This window comes from Poecilia reticulata, chromosome 3, assembly GCF_904066995.2.
Source record: "Poecilia reticulata chromosome 3, P_reticulata-male-v2, whole genome shotgun sequence".
NCBI lineage: Eukaryota > Metazoa > Chordata > Actinopteri > Cyprinodontiformes > Poeciliidae > Poecilia > Poecilia reticulata.
In genome coordinates, this window is record NC_088832.1 from 25,447,255 (window position 1) to 25,472,831 (window position 25,577).

Here is a 25,577-nt window from a genome sequence, read left to right on the forward strand (position 1 = left end):
AACAGTCATCAGTTCTTCAAAAACTGTTTGTGGCCAAAAGACAGAGGCTGAAAAACTAAGTTAGCATTCAAAACAAGACAATAAGGGAGCCAATCTTTAGTCTACCCATGACTTGATGTGATTCATATTCCTAAGTTCACAAGTTAATTTAAATAAATTACCAATTCAAAGTGAATTTTAGTTCAATACAATAAAGAGATGTTTTTAGGACCTATTAAAGTGAAATGCAGCGAAATCGGAAGTACACTTAAACCCGAGTGCAATATGCAATTATGGTGTTTGAATATTTAAGATAAGTAAAGAGAGACAACAATTATTGTACTTCAAACAGTCCTTTGCAATACAAATATTGTACATGGATACTTTAATGACATGTGTGATGTATTCTGTACCAGTTTTGAAAATGAAATTGTGGATCTGTGAGGCTAACCTGTATAACTAAAGGTAAAATAATAATGTTTATAAATACATCGACTAAACTCAAACCTGCTTTGTGAAATTTTATAAGAAATACAGCAAAGAAACTATCATGTTTTACAACACCAAACTTATCAAACAAAAAATATATATAAGCACAACAAATGATCATTGAAGCCAGTCGGTAACAGATTTAGTATATTCAGACATTTTGTGCTGACTTTCTTAAAAATGACGGTGACTTCTGTTTTTGTAAGATCTTTGCAGGGCAGCGTTACAGAACTAGCAAAAGAAAAGAAAAGAAAAAAAAGAAGAGTAATGATGAATGAAATTGGCAAAATCGTTCTTTAATTTCGCCTTAAAATATCAGGGGAAATCCCTTACAGTAGGTTTGCCCAGTGCCTGTGAATTGAAGAGTGGAATATTTCACCTCAAAGAACAAGTCGTTTCCTGAACAATAAGAAAACGCAGAGCGAGACACGCATGCAAGCAGACAAAGAAGAAAACATAAAAGATAAACAGACAATTGTGGTGTACAGTACTCTAACATCGCAATGAGCTTCAGTACATTCCTAGATATGCGTAGGAAGACACTGGGTTGACAACAAGCTTAGGCTGAGAATAAAAAAAAAACAAGATTCATAAAACAGACTACTAAAAATTAAGAAAGGGAAATGCTTCTTTGGAAAGTATACTGAATAAAAGTTGTGAAGACTTTAACAACGAGTGACTCAAGGAAATAGAAACTTCAGTTATTCTCATGAGATTTTCCCCTCCCCCCCCCATTTGTTATGAAAATGAGATTTACCTTCACAGGAGGAGATTAAGTCAGAAATGAGCAATTCCCCATTACTGCTCTCGGGTTATCCAGTTATTAATTCAGACAGACACCCCCACCCTCACTCGACTCCCACTTTTGGCGGAGCAATACAGTCAAAACCAGACGAAAACCACTTGCATAGCAGAGGTTTTATTCCAATGCATATTCCAAATGAAGTTTTTCCTCCTCGTCCCAATGCCAATTCAAACTTCATTTTTTTTTTTTTTTTTTTAAATCAAGAGGAAAAGTTGATTTAAGACTGCAAAAGCCAAACCCTTGGAGTTATTTTACTTGATCCAAGTTTAATGAAAAGGCTATGGCAGGAAATTCACTTGTTCCATTTGTTTCAAACCACAGATGAAATAAATGAAGTTTGAGCTTATTGCTGATAAATAACCTAACACGAGTTCAACAGTGGGTTGCATATAATAAGTATGTTCTTAGAAGTCAATCAAGAATCTTTCCCCGATAAATTAAAGCAAATAAGCTGCAAACATCATCATCAGTCACTTTTAATCATCTTTCCCACTGCACCGCAACTCCGTGCTCATCTGACTCAGGATAGTTTTTTAAATAGTCATCTGAAAGTACACGTTTCCGTATTGTTTTGAGTCTTTCTTGTATTTTCATAATTTGAAGATATCCTACAATTGAGGAACCTCTTCTCTTGTGTTTGTCTGCCATTATTAACATATGCTGGGTATGAAATTGTCTCCATAACTCGCATACGCACGCACACAAGTCTTTTTTTGCATTTGTTTTGGCATTACTCTTGAAAATATGTTAAAATAAAATACTTGACATTTGACTCACAATTATGGTGTCATCTTGATTTCAATCATGACACATATTTCTATGTAGTCATACAATTTTGCATAAAATAAAAAAAACTGTTTCAAGAATAATTAACGTCAAACTTTAGCTAAACAATTTATAGTAATTCTGAGACAAATCTTCAAGTGTAATTTAATATAAACGTGTATCTCAAGTGTTGCTGGCTAGGAAAATCATCCAATATCCTCATTTTTCTGTCCATGTGTGATTTCTTTCACAGTAGATCTCTGAAACGTTCAATAACTAACAGAGATGTTTGACTATAATTTCTAAGTTGCTAGTTTACTTTAAATAATGATTAATCTGTAAAATATTTCCATCACCTATACAACCTTGGCCTCCAAAATGATTAAACTGGGTAGAAACAACCTATATCAGGAGAAATTTACCCTTGTAGGTTCCCCTTTAAGGGACAGTTTCACCTTTATTTAGATTTAAACCCAAAGCATCTTTTTTAGCATGGTACACTTGTGACATCTGAGACAAGCTTGCCATCACAGGCTTTCCACAATGTACATTGACAGGCACAATGTTTTGCCTCCATTGTGCCCTGACCATTCTGTTTGGAAAGGTATGAATGCAGAAAGGGGGTCAAAGTTGACGATAACAAGGACAACTTCTTTGTGGATTGTAGTGCAATCACTGTACGAAAAGTAGGAAACCAAAACTATAAGAGAGTCACAATGAGCAACACCCTGTCCAGATTTTGTCCTAAAGGGGGTTGGACACACTTTATGATGCGTGTCTACCATCATAAAGAGAAAGACAGGGATTAAAATGTATATATGATAAATGAAAGACGTGCAGAGAGCTTTGATTTGTGTACGTGTAACCTGGTTACATGTACACAACTTTAAATGCCATGCATTTAAGTTTGCAATTATTTTGATCATAATTGAAATCGTCATTATAAGTTTTAAGTGGCATCAATTCAACTTAAAATGGAAAAATTTATTATTTTCTGTTTATATTTTTTTCTGCATTCTGACTTTGCAATGGTTTTTGATAATAATAATATAAAAAAATCTGAGGATTTATTGGATACAATTATAATAATTGACAATACCTGGTATGCAAAGCTTGGAGGCATTTTAGGAATAACATTGTATTGTTTTTCTACATTTGCAGTAGCTTTGTGAGCTGCGGGGGCCAAAATCAAAAGTAAAGAAGAATTTTGAATAGAGATCCACTGAATTGCCAGAGCAATATGCTTAATTTATAGTTTTTCTTTTAAATTTGAACAGTTTAGAACAACTAGTATTATTTTACGTACATGTTTGGTGTTATGGTTAAACAGCACACAATATATGCAAAGCACTCAAAGATTCGGGAAGCAATCTTAACAGAAAGTATGTGGTGATGGAGCCAACAGTGGAGCCAACAAACTCTATTGATAAAATATAATTATTTCCAAATAAAGTTCTAGTAGTCCAAAGAGGAGAAATAATAAATATAAAAAGATGTATTAAGAGGCACAAGAATGTTTCAAACTCATACTGGTCATAGAATAATGTTGTGCGCCTCCTCATTACTTCCATTCTCATTATGAAACAAAACGCAGACCGCTTAACGGTACCAAAGTATAAGATGTGCAGTATGTTACTGTTTGAAAACCACAGAGAATTACATGAAATCATTCCTACGGTTTAAAGTACTTCTTCTAAGACGCCAGAAAGAGTACAACATTTTATTTTAAGTGTGGTTGTGTAGTATTAAAAAAATGCAGTGCTACCCCTCCCCTACATGTTGCTGTGCACTGGCTACAACACTATTCTCATGTTCACAAAAAAGTTATCCAGATATTTCTAATGTTTTGACAACTGAGAGAGGCCACCCCCCCATCACTCTAAAAGGTTACATCTCCTTCATACTATAGTTTTTGCTCAAGTCTGCCGATCATAGACAAAATGCCAAAACAAAAATGTTACAATATTTAGAACATATTTGTTAATAGCTGATATGCTATATTTTTATTTAGCAGGAGCATGAATATTTTTGTATTGAATTCAGAGTAATGAGTTTATGCTATACATTTTTGTGTTAGTGCAGTTTATATGTGATGTAGTTACTCAAGGTAATCGTACTGTTAGAATCTCATATCGGCCCATATTTATGATATCGTTCGGATTTACTAATGTGACGTTTTGATTAAAAGAAATCAAAACAGAACTGCAGTTTTTATCAGACTTCTTTTTTTTTAATAATGGGTTTTCACTGAAGCTACGTCATTTTGTTTCAAGGTGGGAAAGATGCAATCTGCTAACACTCTGCAAGTTCCAACGTATAAATGCAATGCTGCACAATTTGCTCTCCTTGAAGTCGTTCATAGATATTCTTTGAACTCTTCTAGATCTTTGCAGTTACACATACTAAGGAACATTTAACAGTTTTGGGAAATGTAAACAAATTCTCTTTGCCATTAAAAATACAATGGAAATGTCTTAAATACATGAAAACCACACATGCAGTTATCCGTTCCAGTCACAACTGTTTTTAAAACACTGCAACTCCATTTCTGCTCTCGCCCTGACTTATTTTGTAAATAAGGTAATAAAAGTTTTGACAACAAGAGCCTCTCTTACCAAGCAGAAATGTGGTACAATGACATTCAGGCTGTTCCCGCTCAGGCATACCTCACATATGCCACATCAACCAAACTAAAACACAGCCGATGACTTTAAGTTCAGCAAGATGTTAGATTAGGACAAGAGCCGGATGGCCAAAAGATGACAATTCAAAATAAAACTGAACATAATGCCAAAAGGGTTGCTTTTTTTATTGTTATTATAATTTTTGTAACCCCCTTGCAGAGTCAACAAACGCCTACAATGAGCACAATATAATCTTTCCGTTAGGCTTTTGTTTTCTGAATAAGACATTAAATTATGCAAACATGCTATCCAATAATCAGTTATTTCAAATTGATCACTTTATAAAGATTTACTTAGCAGTTTCCCCATTGTGTGTGGATATCAATATCCAGCGTACATAAAGCAGTCTTAGAAAAACTAGTCGAGTTTTTTAAGAAACTTTTTTAAGCACCAACATTTATTAAAGAAGAATATAAGCTGATCAATTAATGTGCAATGTGGGGGTAGGCGCATGTTTTTGACTGTTAGAGGGGTTATGCCTCCCACGCTTTCCCCGCCACCACTTTGCATTAAAGCCTTTGCAACCAACAGGTCTGTAACAGCTAAAACTCTCAACTTTGTCATTGAGTGGCAATATCTTGTATTTTTTGCTAACACGTGAACTTAGCATAGCAAGCTAATGACAGCTGGAGTGTGGACGTGTCTTACAGTGTCAGATAAAATGACTTAATAATGTGCACATTATAAATTATCAGTATGGCGCTCAGACTGGTTATTTTCTGTTTTGTTACTGCAAGCAAAAGTTGCCGGGAAAAGCTCGCGCAACAAACTGATGTGCAAATTATGATAGAACATATTGAGCCCTAACTTTACTACCCACACTTACAAACACACAGTGTTGAGTGTGTGTGTGTGCAGAGTGAAAACGCACTGACCTGCGGGGCCTAAAGGCTGCTGCTGCCCGTCCTCTCCGAAAATCAGTCTGAAGTCCAGCTCCTCATTCCCGGGGCAGTTTGCAGTAGTCATCGGGTTTGACAGCTCGGGTTCTCACCCCCTCCACCACTCGACCGTCGACGACCGCTAGGAGCAATTTGCGCCGTCCGAAAATGTCACAACATTTACCGACTGCCACGGCGCCAAAACTTTAGACTTTTGTTCATTTAACTAAGCTTTCTCTAACACGCGCACTCTCGCTTTAAAATCGAAATCCAAAAAAAAAAAAAAAAAAAAAGCAGCAACAGCTCACAGGGCTCTTCTCTTTCTTTCTCTCTCCGTCTCTTCCTCCGGCAGTTAACGAGCGAAATTCTGGCTTGAACTTTCAGAGAGAGCCGCCTGCCCCCTCTGCCTCTCCTTGTCTGCTTTCTTCTGTCTTCCCCGCAAACCTTAACAATAAACCCGCGTTTTCCTCTTGTTTAACGCTCTCTGTACGGCTGCAGAAATACCCGTGTTAATTGTCGGCTTCCCTCTCCCTCCTGTCTGTTTCTCTGCCTCTCTCCCTGGAGCTCCGATCCCAACTTTTACTAACCCCGCGTGACAAGGCAGTTCCAGCGCTGACGTCAGCAGACACAACACAGGGCACGCACACGAGCTCGCTTAATCGGCCTTTATAAGCAATTTAATTAGTAAACAATTACAAATACACCTTTAGCATTCCCTAACATGTAGCTTTGTTTAAATGGTTTGCCTAAATGATAATATTAAAAAAAAATACAATAACACGTCCTTAATATAAATTAATCGCATCAGATTGTCAATAAGACTTCTTAATAAATCACAATTTCCTTTTTCTAGAAAACTGGAATACAAAAATAATTTAAGCTCCTTTTAGCACTTTTTTGAAAAAAAAAGAGGTTCGTATGAGATGAAAAACAGAAAACAAGTAGTAATTCTATCTATTTCTTTGTTTCAATATATAAAGTATTGCATTGAAATATTGTCCTATATTTTTTCCCTTTTTTTTCCTTTTTGACGTTGTTGCCAAAAAAGGATGAGCAGAACCTTTAATTTGGGTTTTCATTAATATTTAAAATAAAGATTTTAAATACGGGCTGCACAGTGACGCAGTTGGTAGAGCTGTTGCCTTGCAGCAAGAAGGTTCTGGGTTCGGTTCCCGGCCCCGGTCCTTCTGCATGTTCTGTGGAAAAACATGACTGTTAGGTTAATTGGTCTGTCTAAATTGTCCCTAGCGTGTGTGTGCATGGTTGTTTGTCCTGTTTCCAGGGTGATGGATGGATATTAAATACCTTTCGAAGAGAAATTAAAATTTGCCCCTTCTTCGCTTCACTCAACCACTTGCGCTAACAAGTCAACACCATGACGTCAATGCTATTATGTAGTTAGGGTCATAGACATGTCTATGGATGACCATTTTCAACGACGGGCTCAGATGCGATACCAATGCCGAAAAGTTGCTTTTGTTCTTCGTCCTCTTCTTTAAGAGGAACTCGCTCAGACTAAGCGAAATTTCAGAGATACATTTACTTAATTTTTTTGTTTTCTGCTGTGTTTTCTGCTATATTTGTTTTCTGGTGACGATGTACTACATGGGGCAAAACAGCGCCTCCTACAGTGTGACTTTTTGATGGCTTGTCTCGTAGAATTAGGTGTCTGTTAAGAAATACAAAAAATGTCATGTGATTTTTCTTTCTCTTTTTTGATTTTTGTTTTAATTGAAAGAAAAAAGAAAATTTAATATGTTGTGTATTAAAACAACAAATGACCAAACCTTTGGTTACTGGGTTACTGGTTTCTAATGAGGAAAATCCTATTTTAAAAAACAAGTTCTGACCTTAAACTATGGCACGTGAGCTTGTTTTGTTGTTGTACTGAAGTTTTCCATGAAAAATGAACTTCAATGCTAAAATATGTCCAAATCTTACATATGAATCGTTTCAATTATACATCAGTTCAGAGATGATGTTAATATTCAATTTTGGTTCAGTTTCCTACTTGAGGCAAGTGACAAATGAAAAAGACAGATAATGGGAAAATTAATTGAAAGAACCCTAGTAATAATAATATATATTATTTCCATGCATTTGGCTATAAAAAATATTATTTAATGCTTTAAATCTTCTTGTCAAAACCTTCCGCAGTAGACAGCACCATTTTGTGCAGAAAAAGTCAGGTAGAAATAATAGTAATATTTTTGCATCCTCCATGACATCACTGACCATTTATGGCGGGGATGAGAGTTTTAGTTTTTTTTTTAGGGCAATTTATAGTCTTCTTTCCTATTCACACATTTCTATTTCCTCCCTTACCATTTTGTATCAATAGAAAAACTTTTCATCACCCAGTGTGTACCACTTTGTCCCGGCACCTGCCATTTTCATATTTAAGCTTTAACAGTTTCTTCTGACGATTGCAAATACTTGTGATTCTATGGGACAAGATTGATCAAGATGAGGGGTAAAAATCTTATTTGTAAACAATTTAATGCTTTTTTAATGTTTACAAAAAATGAATAAATGAAATACAGTTTGTTTTAATTGTAAACAGAGGGCTACAATCTGAAGACTTAGGACAACAAAAGGGTAATAAAAATGCGGGATGATAAATTGAGTAGGAAATGTCTTCGAGATCGGCCTGGATCGCAACAAAGTTGCATACAAAATGGATGAAACTCCAAAAATAAGGTGAATTCCCAAAATGATTATCACCCTTGGGCGTGGCACCCAATGCAACACTTTGGAGATGCACCAAAGCAAAAGTGTGTCCTGCACTGACAGTATGCACAAATGGTCCAATTCTAGTTTCTTTTTGCATCTGTTTTTTTTTTTGGTATTATTTTATTGTTAGTTTGTTTTTTGTTATTTGAAAAGACAAATAAAATCTTGAATGTTTTTTTTTTAACTGCCAAAAAATAGAATGGGCTGTATTTGGATTTATTAAAAACAACAACAGCAATGAAATTATCACTTTTTTTATTTTATTTTCTGGTATCTGACGAGAAGTCCACTTACCAAAACATGACACTGTGGGAGTCACTGTTTCTTCTAAATAAGCCTCAAAGAAGATGTCCCACTTTCACCACAAAACCAGCACAGATTAACATAAAAATAAATGCACATCCAAAAATATGATAAATTTGCCCCTTTGAACATTTTTCTTATCCCATGTGCCCTCAATCTTATACTTTACCTAACTGAAAAAGCAAGTTTATGTACCTATTTATTGCCACACACTGCGTGGCTTAGTTGAATTGAGTGGGATGATGTCATCGTCATGCCGTTGTGCAATGGCACACTTGCTTTTGACTATATATAGCTCTCAGATTGCATATTCAAGCAGTAAATAATGCATGTCAGCTATCACCAGACATTACTAATTGTTTCCTACTTGACAAAAGGAAAGGGTACAAGTGCGGCAAGAACAAAGCAACAGTAAAATTGTCCGTAGGTTAGATGTTCCACTCCCTTTAACCTCTGTACCTCTTCTAGCTCATCAATCTCCTGAAGTTTACCTTTATTGGGTAAACAACACAGAAGGTGACGCAGTTTTAGGCTCCAATGGGTTTCTAGCTTTGATTGTCATCTTGACTGACAGCATTTATGTTACTGAACAGTTATTTCCTGCTGCTATAGTCCCAACTAATCACTTATAGCAAGTACGCACTCTTTAGAAACACATGTGTGTAGTTACACACGTGCACATGATTCTCAGTGGATGATCAAGACCTTTCTTTGTCAAACAAGTGTGTAATGTTTTACCAAAGGTTTATGCAACACTGATAAACATAGTTATAAACTTTTATGCATACACACATAAAGGCTGCCGTTCACTCCAGCTGTAACAGATCAATGACTTGTTTGATCTTAATGATCGCCCCGCTGTAAAAATCAACCACTGAGATATATTATTTATGATCAATTCCATGCCAGCTTTTTTTTTTTTAAATAAATAACTTTGAGCTGTTCTAATAATTAAAATCCAAAAGATCATTTAGATTTTCTTTGAAAATGGTGTTAACAAAACATAAATTTTCAGCTGTTGTTTTTAAAGGTTCTGCAGATAACACCCTCTTATTTTTCTTACACAGACACGGCGCACATATGCTCGATGCATGTGGGCGTACAGACAAGCTCTCAGCTCACAAATGCAGCTCAAAGCATCAATATCACATTTCCTGTGGTCTTTATTTCCAAGCAAAAGTACGTTTTTATTTTTTTTCCAACTTATTTGCACTCGTGTAAAGCACTTCTCTTTGTACATGTAATTTGTTCCCCAGATCTCCATATAAGCCAAGTTACAAGCAGACTTACAGTCTACTCAGTGTGAAATTTGAAAAGGAATTCCCACTTTGCTGCAACCAACAACAAATGAGAATGCATAACAAATCTACAGTTATTTTGTTGTGTGAAACAACAACAATCTGAAATGAAAGTAAGAATATAAAACTTTTTTTTCCCAATTTATGCACTCTTATGGCTACTTTAAACGCTGTTTTATTATTTTTCACTTTTGTTCATTTATACTCTATATCCAGGTCACCATATACACCAAGATGATTTACATATGCAAAGAAACAATGATCCAAGCAAATCTGAGGGAAATATTTGACTGAGTTTCTCATGAGAGACTTTTTCTTTGTTCCTGCTCTTTTCTATTCTTCTTTTTTTCGTCGTTCACTTTAAAATTCTAAAATACATTTATTTAGATTCCATTCAAACTACATTTTATAAATGCAAAACTGCTATTATAAATACTATTATAAATCCAAATAACTTTTCCTTTCCACAACTCCCACACAAACTTGAAGCTGCAATTTAAACTTCCCTACCAAACAAAATGACACTTTTCCTATATGTGTGTGTGTCGTTCACATTTGGAGATTAAATTATTTCCTGTGCTAAAGACCCACCCTGGTCTAATTCAAGTTACCTGCATGTCTTATCTTCACTGATGACCTTTGAAGGGAGAAGATAAAGAAAACAAATTGTGTGGGAGGCTGTAGATGTGGTTTGCGATATTTTGTTCTTGTAAAGAAAGTTACGGAGGAAAAAAAAAAAAAGAAGAAGAAGAAGCACACACTGTCTGCCCCCACACTGGTCCTGTTTCAGACGTGTCACTCTTTCAAGGATTGCTGCTTGCACAGAAATGCAGCGCAGCACCATGGCGATGTGGTGCAACTTTACACATAAATGTCAGAGAATATCAGTCGGTGTGGTTCTGAGGAAGAATGTCTGCTGTCAGAGGAGAAAAGAGTCTTCACCAACTGGGGAAAAAGAGGACTCTCAAAATGGTTTCACCATAATCCAAAAGTACCTGGGGTTCTCTTCTGGAATCTAGAATTTGAATGACATATTCAAGGTTGTTCCGTGTTTGTGCTGCAAAAAATGTGAAGTTTGAAGACAGAACTGGTATTACTATGAATATTTCAGGCGACTCGAAGCGTTCCTTTATGCTTCATGCTGCCCTCTTATGTTCAGTATGTGGAACTGCGTGTTTGATTAAATACTCAGATCAACTCGGTCATGAGGGATTAAACATAAAGCTTTAGGTGAAATGAGGATTAAATTCCATGGAATCAAAAAACAAATCATGAAACTGAAAAACGCTATGTTGCTGTTAGCAACTTGTGTGAAGCAATAAGTCAATAAGAAAATAAAAGAGGAGCTATAATATATAATTAATTTTAAGTAATAAAAAGTTCAGAGGAAATATTTACCTGCAACAATAAAAGAAAATAGTGTTTCTCTTTGTAAATTTTTAATATTTCATTTTTTCTGTCATCCTGTTTTACATAAGGACTTTGACATGAGAAGTCTGATGTTGAGCAATGTCTTTTAAATAGCTCCAAATGGCAATGTACAACTGTACGTACAAATGTACAATGAGCAGCCTTTAGCTCATATATATTACACTCACCTGTCACTTTTTTAGGTACACCTTGCTGGACACCCAGTGTATTTCTCTGTTGCTGTAGCCCGTCTGCTTCAAGATTCCACATGTTATAAGTTCAGAAATGTTTTTTTTTTCATACCTATCATGGAACACGTTTTTTATTATACCTTTTTATTTTGCCTTCCTATCATTTTAAATCATTCTTTAAATATTCCTCTGGAATCAGCAAGACCTTCTCATCCACATTTTGCTAATAACCCTGCCATGTTCAATCAAAGTCATGTAAATCCTCTTCCTCGTTCTGATGCTCAAGTTAAGCAGTTGTTCTCACTAATTTTAGAGGTCTAAACACAATGGATTACTGCCATGGAATTTGCTGATTGTTTATTTATGGTTACAAGGAATTACATCAGGTTCACCTATGTATTATAAAATGGATTTAAAAGGGTTTCACAGTTTGCATAGCCTCTCCATACTAAACCCATGCACCATGTATTATTAAAGTTGAATATACACATATCTTTATATCAGAGTACTTTCTTAACTAAGTGGTGAAAGGCATAGGTGGATGATATAATTTTAGATTAAATTTGTTTTATTTGACATAATGAAATCCACCAAAATGACTAACACGATGCATTAGAACTTCAAATAATGCTATAAATATATATATATATATATATATATATATATATATATATATATATATATATATATATATATATATATATATATGTGGTCATCGGGGCCCTCGGGGCAGTCACCCCCAAACTGGAGCAGTGGCTCAAACAGATCCCAGGAACAACATCAGACATCTCAGTCCAGAAATGTGCAGTTCTAGGCACAGCCAAGATACTGCGCAGAACCCTCAAGCTCCCAGGCCTCTGGTAGAGGACCCGAGCTCAGAGGATGAAACAGACCACCCGCGGAGGGTGAGAAGGGAATTTTATTTTTTATTTTAAATCAAATCTACAATTGTGTGTGGTGGATGAACACAATGTTCACAATCCTGAATTAAAACATTATTTAGTGCTGAAATTATTATGAAAAATGTCTTTTGAAAAACCATTTACAGAAATTGTTTTTATTAGCAGAAAACTGTCTTCATTTTTTATGCTTCGGCCTTATTTGAATAATGCAAACATGTTTTAAACTGTCCTTTGACAGTACAACGCCTGGCTCTTGCTTTTTCTTGCTTTGTTGCGGGCAGCTTACTCCTTAATCGGGACTGTGGGCTGCCAGCTATTTGGACTGGCAAACATGTGAGAGCAACTGAAAGCACAAGCGATGTTCCCTGAAGCTTCATCAAATCAATCAGTGAGTTGATTCATTCAGCACATGTTAACAGCGGTCGATGCGCAATCAATGCTAAAAATGTGGCAGTATCACTAATGCAGAAAGGGGCTTTATATGTGTGCCTTTTGAACACCTTATTTAACTTTTTTGAAAACTACATGAAGGGCAGATATTTTAACAGAAATAACATAATAAAAAATAAAACTCATCTGTGGAGAGAAAGAAACAAGAAAACAGCAGAGGTCTGTGTTTTCCTTTGGAAGCCCTGTTGACGCATGCTTGGGGAGATTAGACTCCTCTTTTATGAGCTTACTCACCAGGCAAAGCAAAAATGCTGGATTATCCCCTTAAGAACTCTGGAATGGCTATGCCAAAAAAAAAATTTTAAAACTGGACTGGGTTTTTCTAACCCTATCTGCTCAATTATCTGTGAAGATTAAATATGACATCATACGTGGCTAAAAACTAAATAAAAGCATTTTTACAAAAGAAAAGAGAGAAATAAACCTTTTATTTTTTTTTCAGACATTTAATTCATTTATCTTTGTTAAAGCATGACTCAAAGTCATGTGGACCTTTATTGACAACCATGGTTGTGTCAGTGACAGTCCTTTTTCTCACCCTTGTCTAATCTATTACAGTCTGTGACATTACAGCGCTGACTCACTGGGCCCACGATCAGCTGATTGATTCATCATTAGAGCAGGCATGCGGAGTTTGATGGCCCACAAGCCATCAAACTCAATGCTCATATAGGACACTTGTTACTGGAGTATGTAAATATACATACATATACATATATGATATACCATTTATAAATATATAGTGCAAAAAGCTTGAGAATTCTTTCATTGTATTCAGTAACTCAGTCCACAAAGTGGCACAATATATAAATTAATTACGCACATAGTTTGTAATATTTTCAAACCTTTATTTCTGTTAATCATTAGGATTTCCCACCTACAGTCAATGGAAACAAACACAGCACTTAAGATTAGAATAGTCCATCTGAAAAATAAATAAATAAATAAAACAGCAATGTGGGATTGACGTAAGGAAAGTTGCCCGAAGGTTATTGTTTTCAAAAGGTCCTTTTAATCCGACAATGGAGCCTTAATTGAGTCACATGGTGGATGTGACTGTGTATACACATTATACATATCCTTCACAAAGGTTCTTCTGGGGGGGGGAAATGTGTAAAATTTCCATAAACACACTTATAAATCTTGTGAATGTAACCTCTGGCTGCAGAGGTTATGCTTACATCATATTAAAACCCATAAGTCTGATGCACCTCATTTTAATATGTTTGGAAGGCACCTTTGGAAAGTTAAGATGACATGTTATTTATTTATTTGCTTGTTTTATTTATGCTTGATCAAGAGGAACAATCATGGGAAGGAATAGTCATTATTTGGCCAAAAATTATTGACAAAACTTATCTTTGATGGGAAAAAAAGCTCTTGGAAAGACATTTTTAGAGTTGTGATTTTATTTTATTTATTTTTTCAGAGCATGATGAAAACAAATCCTTTCAAAATTTGTCTCGGAAAACCGCAAAGGGTTAAAATAAAAATGTAACGATACATCCCAACACACATAGACCATTTAGTGTACCGTTTGTTTTTGAAAACGTCATCAAACCCCGACACTGACGTCATCAGTGCGTACCAAGGCAGCATGGGGCTCCTCAGTAGCTAGAATGCTAACAGCGCAACGGTGTTTTTAAAGACTTTTGAAGGCTTTCGCCGATATTCAGCGCATCTAACTGGTTTACCATCTTCAGGTTTGTGGTTTCCTTCTTGACAAGTTACAGCTGGATGATTGCTGGACGTAGTCGGGCCTCATAATGCAGACTTTGAAGGTCGCCCGGGTTGCCTCTGCAGCATTAAAATCCCTCGGATCAGGCAGGCTGTTCCGCTCTGAGCTCCTCACGGCGCCTTTAAGCCATCATTTCTCAGCGACACAGCCTCGTTTTTGTCAAACTGAGCCGAACCCAGAGGACACAGCGGTCATCCGCGTCCCACGCTACTTGCTAAAGCGCGTGGAAAACGTGAAACAAGCCCGAGGCAAACCCAAGATCAGCACCGTCAAAGCGGGCAAGTTGCTGATCCAGAGCAGGAACCCTTCTCTGAACCAGTCTGCCGGGTTCACCGCGGGGAAGTTCGAGCAGCCCGTCCTCTGCTCCAAGGGATGGAAACACAATAAGTCATTTGGTGACTACTTCACCATCAACAACATCAAAGACGTGGCTCCTTTTATTGCAGCCAGCCAGAGTGAGGACACCGAGCAGAAATCACCGCCAACTTTTCAGAATCTTCACATCTGCAAGGAGCTGGTTGAAACTTTGGAGAGAGTCGAGATCACGCACCCAACTATCGTCCAGCTTCAGACCATCCCAAAGGTAATGAGAGGTCACAACATCCTGTGTGCTGCAGAGACGGGCAGCGGGAAGACCCTGAGCTACCTGCTGCCTGTTGTTCACAGGCTGCAGGCGAACAGGCAAGACGCAACGACGGACAGGATCCGAGCCTTGGTTGTGGTTCCGTCCAGGGAGCTGGCTGAGCAGGTGGCGGCTGTGTCCAGGACTCTGTGTGCGCCGTTGGGTTTGCGTACTAGTACTGTGGGTGGAGGGCGAGGTGTGGGTTACATCAAGGCAGTCTTTAGAAGGAATCGTCCAGATATCTTGGTGGCCACACCAGGTGCCCTGGTTAAAGGCCTGCGTAGAAACTGCTTGGATTTGAGCGAGCTGAACTTCTTGGTGGTGGACGAGGCCGACACCATGTTTGACCCCAGCTTCTCTGATTTACTTTCCGAAATTTTATCTCATGCAAACATTGCGAGCGATCCCAAGGAGACACGAGGCCTGGGCCTTAAAACCCAGCTGCTCCTGATCGGCGCCACCTTCCCAGATGGGGTCGGAGAAGTTCTCAGCAAGGTGACAGACCTGGGCAAAATTGTTACAGTTAAGAGCAAGATGCTGCACTATCTCATGCCCCACGTCAAGCAGACTTTCCTGAAGGTAAAGGGTGCCGACAAAGTCCTGGAACTCTACCAATACCTGAATAAGCTACAGCACGAAAAAGGAGGAGGTGCTGCTCTGGTGTTCTGCAACAAGTCCTCCACTGTCAACTTCCTGGGCTACTCACTGGAGGAGATGAAGGTCAAGCACTCTCGCCTGCAGGGGGAGATGCCTTCTGTGGTGCGCACGGGAATCTTTCACTCCTTCCAGAAGGGCGCTGTGAATGTCCTAATATGCACGGACATAGCTTCACGTGGCCTGGATACTTCCAGGGTGCGCTTGGTTGTCAACTACGACTTCCCTGAGTCCCACACGGACTACATCCACCGAGCGGGGAGAGTGGGGAGAGCGGGAGGGGTGGAGGACGGGGAGGTGCTCAGCTTCGTCACGCACCCCTGGGACGTGGAGCTGGTGCAGAACATCGAGACGGCAGCTCGGAGAAAGACCAGTTTGCCGGGGATGAAATCCGAGATCCAGGAGCCGAAAGCTAAAGTGGAAAACACGGAGCAAATGATTCACGTGTTGGGAAATAACAGCAATCAGAGAAACTGATTGTATAACACATGAATGATGAATAAAATGTTGGATTGCTGGTTTATCCGTCATATTTCTGTGATCCTTATTGTTGTTAGACATATTTCAATTCTAAATCAGGGGTATCCAAATTGCTGTCTTTGATTTTTGTGTGACCCCCATCCGCAGTTCAAGAGTGGCAGGAAACTGCACCTCTTTTATTTTTAAGGCATGCATCTGAGACTTTTTCAGACTTAAAATAATGTGTCCTTTTCTACTTTGATGAAAAGTATTGCATATTTAATTTATTGCAAAGGAAGTCAAAAGTAACAAATTCTGACTTTCTGTTTTTAGTTGGACAAATAAAAACAATATGGCCACTGAGTGCTTGCCAGTTTTGGATCCAAGGTGCACAAAGTTTGGACAATGCTGCTGTAGTCGAAGTAAAAAGCTAATTGTAAATTGAAGCAGTCATTGAATTTACAAAAAATGTTTACTGAGTAGACGCATAAGAAGATTACCGGTATTTACATGGTCAACACTTGTTTGGGTTTCACAACATCTTTTCATTTAAGGAAATTCTATGTGCATATTCTCCACAGCCTTGTTCAAATACAAGACATCTTTTCTGGAGCAAATTTGTTGTTGCATTTTTACATTGTCTAAAGATGATCTTTTTACTTTCTACTTTCACCAGGATAACAAAAATTGAAAATTCTGAAAAAAATGAAAGTCTGGAGAAATATGGAATTTTGAAACAAAATTCCATATTTTAGTGTAGAAAACCTTTTTGGTGTAGAAAACCCTTTTTGTATTATATATTTATTCTGCTATATGGTTATAAAGTTTGGTTTTCATATTTGTTTTTTCAAAGAAATCTTTTGGAATTATGAAACATAATGAAAATTGTTGTATTTTATGCCTGACTTGAACAGTCAGCGTTATTTTCTTGCTTAAATTAAAATCTGATTTTTCTTTTTTATTATTATTTATGTTTTGGTATCTATCTACCTGTAGAAAAAAATATGCACCTTGTATTGCATACTTTTAACCACACGATGGCGACATTTATCTGATTTTTAATTGGCCCTCAATATCTCACTTTTTTCATGATTAGTTTTAGGGAAAGTTGTCAGCTTCACACACAGTATCTGGAGCGTCTAGAGATGTTGCGACATCTTTTTACATGTTATTTTAAATGGACAAATATGAACCAGTCCAAAATAGAACAAACTAAATTTTGACTTCCATTTGCTGCAACTAAATTGGTCTTATAAAAAACAAATGGCAGTGGATTGCTGGAATGCTTGTGACTGTGTGGCGATTATAGCAGCAGACTAATATCAGTGTTGGGCAGACAGTGTTAATTTTAAGTAACAAGAGGCTTGTATCAGAATGTCTGGTATTTAGCTGTAGTTATCCTCCTCCAGCCGGGGGTCGACATCCCCAAGCTTTGACCCCTCCTCATTCAGGATCGTGTTTTTATCCAACTGTAGCCTGACAACACAGACCCAGTCTCCAATTATAGCATGTGGAGCAACTGCTACCGATCCCTCAACTTATATTTTTAACCGAGCCCAGCTAAAGTAAAGTATTATTAAAGTGAGAAACACATGTACATCATGTATCACACTTCCAGTTGCCCAGAGAGCCTCGCTTGCTGAATAGAGACGGTTATCAGTTGGAGTGTTCCCAACTTTGTGGCTCTGGAGATTAAATACATACAAGAGAAACATAACATGCTGCTGTTAGGCAACGAATTATGAATTCTGTTTCTGTTTTTAACAGAAAAACAAAACTTTTCAGTAAAGCAGAAACATATTACGCTAGTGTAAGCAGCTTCCTAGACCAAGCTGACAGACTGACCAGCCTTCTTTGGAAAGGGGCAGAAATTATGATATTTGGATGCAAGTTTAGCTACAGTGTAGAAAATACTGTTTAATTTCAAATGGATACAACCACATCGAAAGTGTAGTTTCAATAAAAGCAGAACAGTGCACCTCGATAAGTGCTTTTATTTGACTTTCACAGACACTTTTCAAATAAAAGGGAAACATAATAAAGCAATCTACAAAGGGATGAACAAACAAAGGTGAACAATTCCAGATAGAATACACAGATAAAGGTTACACCAAAACTATTACATCAAAACTGATGTTATATTTTAATAAAGGAGAAAGTAGAGCTGTTATGGAACAAATGATTCATTATTTATTAGTTTATTCTGACCACTTTATTTTGACCTGACCTCAATATGTCTCCAAGCAGCCATTAATCTGGGTCTTTTTCAGGAACATGATGCATCTCAGTAAGATTAAATATATTTAAAAAACACCAGGTTGCTGAAAAATATGTTGATATAGCACGGTATACACACGTGATCATTAATGTGAGAACGTGTGGCATTTTGCACCATCCTGCTGGAAAATAAAATCAGCATCTCCATAAAGCTTCTCAACAGAGGATGACATGAAGTGCTTCTTTAGCAGCAGCAAAGAAACTGAAATTTGAGTTTTCAGAACTGCTCACCGTATTAATCAAAATTAGTAGAAATAAACACTTGAGCCATATAACTCTCTTTGTGCTAGTTTTACTCTTTCAATTGAATTGCTTAAAAAAGAAACAACTCTTCAATAGTATCTGAATTTATTAAAGATACTCATGCATATACTATTTATTCTGACCCACTGTGTAGTTCCAAGGGTTGCGCATCCGAGCCGACGGACTACAAAACGTACTGGCCAGTTATAATGACGCATTTCCTCTTTGTCCCGCTCCCCATTTACACACATCCACGCACATCTAACATCACTGTCGCTTCGCCCCACGGTCTCTCTCTCTCTCCCTCACATACACACATAGCACACCGTCCAGAGCCACTTGGAAATCTCTCTCAACGTGCAGGATATCTCGGTGCTAAGCAGCGGGACCGCAGGCTGGCCGGCTGCTGGTTAATGCGCGTCTCGTCTCTTGAAATGCCCCAGCAGCGCATCTGAAGGTAGGTCTGCACTCCAATCCTGTAATCGGCTTATTGTGGAGCCCATCTCCTCCGCAGATCTGGGTGACCTCCTCTCTGTATAACATTCAAACTGCGCCCAGCGTGGGTCCCAGCATGCACGGGAGTCTGTGTTGGTGCGTGTCTGTCCCGCTTTATACGCTGTGGATATATATATATATATATATATATATTTTTTTTTAATTCTAACTGTCAATTCTCATATGAAACAACTTGTTCGCTGTCTTCATTTTTTTTCCCCCCCCGTTTGGTTTTTGCGGGGAGTTTACAAGCCACAGGGCTGCCACAGCCTGGTGAGTTTGCGGGTATTTAAATATAACAATTGTCCTGCTCCTGAAACCGCAGCTCTCCAGCAGCCTGCGAATTGCGGCGGGTGTGCAGGACTCGGAAGCGTGGAGAGTTCACGGATAGGCTGGTATCATGAATTACACCACACTGGCCAGAGAGAAGCCAGCCTCCGCCATGTTTCCATGTCAGTCAAAGCGTCCACTAAATGCCAAAAGCAACTGTTTCGAACTTTTTTTTTTTTGTTTTGCTTTGTTTCTTGTTTCTCACCCCCCCCCCCCCCACCCCCCCCACACACAGCTCATTTAAACTGACGACCCACGCAAATTCGCATTTCTCGTTTGCTTAGCATCGCACTTTATTGAACTTGTATAGGGACGCGCCTGTATTCTGCAGAACCCGACGTGTCTTTCAGTCCACACAGCGTGGGTTCCCACGCTCTGGTTGCGATTCAACCCCCCCCCCCAAACTAGCGCCTGTGATTTCACGACGAGTGTGCTGGAGAGAGCGTCAAATGCGACGCATGCATGCCCGCTTGTGTCGGGTAAACGCTGGTGATGGGAGTCAGTCTCTGCCTCCGCTCCGCTGCCACACCCCTTCATTGAAAGCCGAGGCGCCGATATTCATTCAGCCTTCATTTTATATACAGGTGAACTCGGCTGGCGCAGGGAGCCTCGTGATGTCTTCAGATGTCACGTCGCCCCCACGCCGAGTCCTTGCGTTCTGTTTGCGTGCGCAAGTTTGTGCGCGCGGATCTATAGGCTCCCATGGCTGCTGTAGTATTGCAGCCGAGCGGGTCAATCAGCAGCCAATGAATTTTAGAGTGGCTGTCTGTAGACTGCGAGTCGGCCAGGAGGCAGGCGTGACGGGTCATATGAGATGGGGGATGGGGTGGTGGGGGGGGGGGCTCGGAGTGGTGGGCAACCTGTGTTGTTTGATGTGCAAGTGAGTTTAATGGCCAAAAGTAAATCCTGCCCTGAAGCCCCCTCACCTCTCACACGCTCTCCCCCCTCTGAGTGCCTGGACCTTGGCTTGTCAGAAAAAGACACATGACCTTCCAGGCTGCAGCCGCTCCACTGTGTATGTAATTCCTCAGGAACCAGTGCTCTCCTAGCTGTTGTCTTACAAATCCCATGGCTATGTATGTCGAACATGTTTGGATTGGAAGTAAACGGTAAATGGAATAGCAATCTTCTTACTGAGTGCAAAGGAACTTCTCAGATGTGACATTGGGTGTATTTCAGGTGAGAAGCATTCACACTTTGCAGGCAAATAATAAATTAGACCGGTTATACTTTCACTGTGTTCGGTGCTCATGGCTGCGGGTGTGTCTAAATCCGTTTAATCAAAAGGTTTATTTATTTCAGTAATTCCACCTAAAAACTGAAGCTCAGATAGATTCAGTACTTAGCAGGTGACGTTTTAAGCATTATTTTAATTATGGCTCGCAGCTAGTATAAACCTGGGATTCAGTTTCTCAGAAAATTAGAACGATTAAAAGGTATTTTTATGATGCAAATGTTACACTTTGGTCTACATAAGTCGAGTTCCTCTACAATGAGGGTAAGCCACCCTCATAGTGTTCAATGTTTGGAAACGTGAGTGAAAGGAAAAGTATGAGAGAAAAAGGTGTGCAAACTATAGGCATAACCACATCTGTGAGAGGATTTTGTATCAAAACTTTTGATACAAAATTGCTTCAGGAGCCTCCACACACATGGAAGCTACCGCCGTCACTTCCCTCGTGTTGATCCATTTGAAAATTAAGTTCTGTGATTCCGACAGAAGGAATCAGACTTTCCTGAAGTCCAGTGTGAAGTTTCTACAGTGGTTGGTAATTTGTCAAAGTTGGTGCAGCTAATCAACCTGGAGCTTTTTGAACACTTCATGCTTTCCTCTGATTACAAGCTTCTGCCAGCACTTGCCACCCGCTCACTTTAAAAGGCACCAATGACTAGTTTAATGACGATAGTCGACGTCAATTAAACCCGGCAAACAAACTTAACACTACAGAGTGTCTGTAGTATTAAGAGAAATAAAATAGAAACAAGAGCTGAACGTTCAGGTGAAATGAAGGTCATTACTGTTACTATTGTAAGCTGGATATCCTTAACATCACAGCAGAGTCACAGGCTGAGTGCATCCATTCCACGCTGCACTGATGCAGTAACGCATGCAAAAGAACCCCAACCAATACTCAAATTGTGAACATTTCACTCTGTTTTTCAATGAATTCAATAACTGAAATAAGTAAATGCTCTGCTAATTGTTTTTCATTTATTGAAATGAGCCTGCAGACGAGGATAGCCAAAATGCTTAAACTTTAAGAAAGTGGTGGGCGGGGGAGGAGGGGAAGAAATGAAACTGTTTCTTCTTAATGACATGAAGCCGTTAGTTTAGATTCATTCGTCCAGTAAGCATGGCGGCTCCTGTGGGAGTGAAAAGCATCCATCCTGAATCTGCAGCAGCAAAGAGAACATTCCCACCGCTTCCCAAAGTGTCCCGTATTAAAAATCTGTCCTTTCAGAATGGGAGCTCCTTGTCTAATGAGGCGGGCCTTTCGCGCTTCTGTGCCCATTGCCTCTTTTTCCCTTCCCTGAAAATGTCAGATTTTTTTCCCCAGAACCCTGTAGTTAAGACTTACCTTCAGCTGCTGCTCCTGCTGCTCCTGCTTGGTATGCGGCTCCGCCACCGGCGACAGCCCCAATCATTTATTTAACCGACCAAACTCGCATAACGGCAACAATCAGCAGCCTTCTCATTACATTTCTAAGTGCACTGACCTTTGGGGGAACGTGTTTATGCATCTGTTCTGCTATTTGATATTCCCGTAACAGAATTATCACCCAATACACCAAACAGAGTAGCTGTTCAGTTATATAGTGCTGAAATCACTTCAGGAAAGGCACTGCTGGTTAAAGACGCCATTTAAAGCATCTTAATTTTTTATAGCATAGAATAAGATTTAGCGGAATCTATATAATGACTGTTAATGGTCGGCGAAGAAAGCTGTAAAAACCATCAGTGACGGTCGTTTGTTTTGCTGGTATCCTTTGGTGACGAACATTTCCTACCAACACTGTCAGGTTACTTCTACTACACGTGGCCGATTTATTGATCTGTGTCTTTATTCTGCGTGAAAACAGGCCTCTGTCACGACCAGTGGCCACCAGGGAAGTAATGAGCATGAACCCATAACAACATTTTAATCACAGCGTGGATCACAGAAGGAGAGAGAGCAAACAGTTTGCTGCAGCTGTGCTCGGTCAGGTAGCCCTGCTGTGTAGTCAGGGAAAAAATGGCCAGGCGGGAAATGTCATTATCATCCAGGTCAATCATTGTTGCAGAGCTGCGGTCTGCAAGTACAGCTCGGTTATTACCATTTACCTGCAGGAGATTGCAAGTAATGGCATTGGGAGCACAGTTTGCGATTGGTGTGATTAACAGCCTGTTAGATGTAGATAGATGAAATGCAGTTAGGTTTAATAAAAAAGCATGCTTGCATCAAGTATTTCTTTACAGTTCTTTTTCACAATTTCTAATTTGCATTCCCTAATACTTGGTCCAACGCTGCTCAGAAATAAGTTAAAAAAAAAGAATTTTTTTTTTCCTCTTTGCCATTTTCTTTTTCCGTGCAATCTTGAAGCCTGAGACAAATGTTAGGAAATGGTTGCCAGGTTGGTAACTAAGCAAGCTGTATTTGGTGGCCAAACTTGCCAGATATAATCTGTGTAATGTTCTTTCCTTCCCCCTACTTCAGAGAGATTTTTCCAAATTGGAAGTTATCATTGTGTTGTACACAAATCGAGAGAAAATGATTACCGCTGACATCATGCCGAACCACAGCTGTAGTTTATTAGCCATGTTTTATATTGGCTCTTTTATCTGAATTTAAAGTCGAAAGTAATATGTTATTCAGAGAGGAAGACGTTGTTCGGCTGATATTTTTGTGTGGAACAGTTTAGATGAAAGTTGGCTGCTTTGCTAAAGGTTTCATTTATTGGCTTCTTTACTGGAAAAGTAAAAGAAAAGACAAGTTGGAAAAGACTCGGCTTCAAGCAAAGAAGCTCAGCTTCATTTCCACTGAGCTGTACAACATGGCACAGGTCGGTGTGGTTCGGTACGCCATTTTACAGCACGGTGTATTTAAGAAAGTGTTCCCACCACCAGTTGGGCTCTCACTGGGCAGGTAGGGTGGAACCCAAACGCCTAGGATGTCGACATACTCGCCTCGTGCTTGTTATAAGCACGAGACAAGTATTTTCTGTCATTCAATCATTGGACTGTTGTGTGACACCAATCGCTCTACACTAACTTTGCCATACTATTGTCTTGTGGAACTACAACTGAAGGGGACCCAGAAATAATGCACTATGGGTGTGAACCGCTTTATTAATGGAAACGGACAGCGTACTGAACTGTACCGACCCGTTCCTTACCTCTCAGTAGAATTGAGGCATTGGCGTCTTCTTTATGTTTGATAGGATGATGGAGAAACAAATGCACAGGTACTTCTGGACTTTGTGCCCACCCAGAGAAGAGGGCACTTCACCAGCTTCTGGGGGTTAGGGATTAAGTTGTACCAGAACACCAAATAGCACGCAACTGCAGATACAAGCCGGCAAAAATTGGTTCCCTTCAGAACATGTCCAATAGGCATCTTTAATCCTTTTTGCTGTCTGCACTATCACCTGCAGTACTGAACCGAAAAAAATAAGAGAATCTGTTTTTATCTTGCTTTCTCACGTTGTTTTGACTTTGTCACTGCACAATTTTAAATATCATGTCAAACTGATACAACATTTATTTTGATATTTTGTTTGAATTTCAGAAGGCATAGACTGAGTTTTCTTTTTAAATTCTAGTTTTCTTTTCTAGAGTTTTGCTTGTGGGGCCCAGGTGTTAAAATTCCTCTAAAATGCCATCATTAGGTTGCAAAAAGGCATCCTCATTAATAAAACTCTCTACCTCTTTGTTTTTTGCATACTCACTCTCCACAGCTCTGCTGTAGTTGTGCTTTCATATAACTAGGTAGTTAGAATGATGTTTTCTACCTCTTAACACCTAAAGGCACATGAACATTTATGCTCTGCTTTTACAGACCAGGTGAAACATGCTTTTGACATTTTATTGAAGGATCAGCCGTTGACTGTAATACAGAAAGGTTTCATGATTTCCAACCTACTTTTGTTTTTCACCACTTTATTGAATGTGCTGTGCTCTCTGTATATGTGATAGTTTACATCATTAGTGTTGGCGCCTGCTTCCCCTCATGCTGGCTATATATGCATAACCACCCTTTGCTGTTCTCATGCATTTCTGCCAAAATGCAGATATGTAAGGATTGCTGGCTGTTGCATTAACCTAGCCTGACATTCCAGATGGTTTGCTTCAGAGCCATCTGGGAAGCCCTGTATAGAAGCTGTTTACAAAAAACCCAGCATTATCCAAAAGAAAATCACTAGAAATTAGTTTAACCATTTGTCTTTTAAAGCATTGAGGATATTACCAGGCAGATGTTTTAGGCACAACTCCATGGAAATGACACTTAAGGTTTAGATTTCCAATTGTTCCAAATTTCTTTATATATATATATTTTTTATAAATTCAGAGCTTCTTGGTAAATATGCTGACTATACAATCTGACATATCCCATGTTGATCCAGCAAGATAAAGATGTTGTTTAATGCTCTTGAGCTAACCAGTGCAACAAAATGTAAAACAAACAAAAAATATGTTGCAATGGGAAGCTGCTGCACTACTGTGCGAGATTCTGAAGGGTGGTGGAGGAATGTGTGGCCTAGTTCAAGTTGGCAATGTTGCAGAATTTTACTTTTTTGGGGATCAGCCTTGGCCTGTGTAACTTTTGAATGTAAAAGTCACGAGATTTTAAGTAGGATTCTAAAAGACAAAAAAGGCGAGCATTAAGTCACATTC

At 38.8% G+C, this 25,577-nt stretch overlaps 2 protein-coding genes across 4 annotated transcripts in view; both read left to right on the forward strand.

The window, feature by feature from the left end:
* The first annotated feature begins 14,331 nt into the window (after positions 1-14,331).
* On the forward strand, positions 14,332-16,424 carry ddx28 (DEAD (Asp-Glu-Ala-Asp) box polypeptide 28). The gene has a single exon (XM_008405478.3). It carries the CDS (start codon positions 14,654-14,656, stop codon positions 16,376-16,378), a length of 1,725 nt encoding a protein of 574 aa, XP_008403700.2. The 5' UTR covers positions 14,332-14,653; the 3' UTR covers positions 16,379-16,424.
* Positions 16,425-19,136: 2,712 nt separating this feature from the next.
* LOC103462596 (talin-2) overlaps positions 19,137-25,577 on the forward strand; it is an 80,767-nt gene continuing 74,326 nt past the window's right edge. Inside the window, exon 1 of one of the 3 annotated variants that reach the window (XM_081605334.1) lies at positions 19,137-19,337. The gene's annotated coding sequence lies outside the window, so the exon portion shown is untranslated. The remainder of the gene's footprint in view (positions 19,338-25,577) is intronic. The other 2 variants (XM_081605333.1, XM_081605332.1) reach the window with 2 other exon arrangements.

What these genes read in the sequence shown, in the direction of transcription:
- ddx28 (XM_008405478.3), top strand. Translation starts at nt 14,654, where the DNA reads ATGCAGACTTTGAAGGTCGCCCGGGTTGCCTCTGCAGCATTAAAATCC.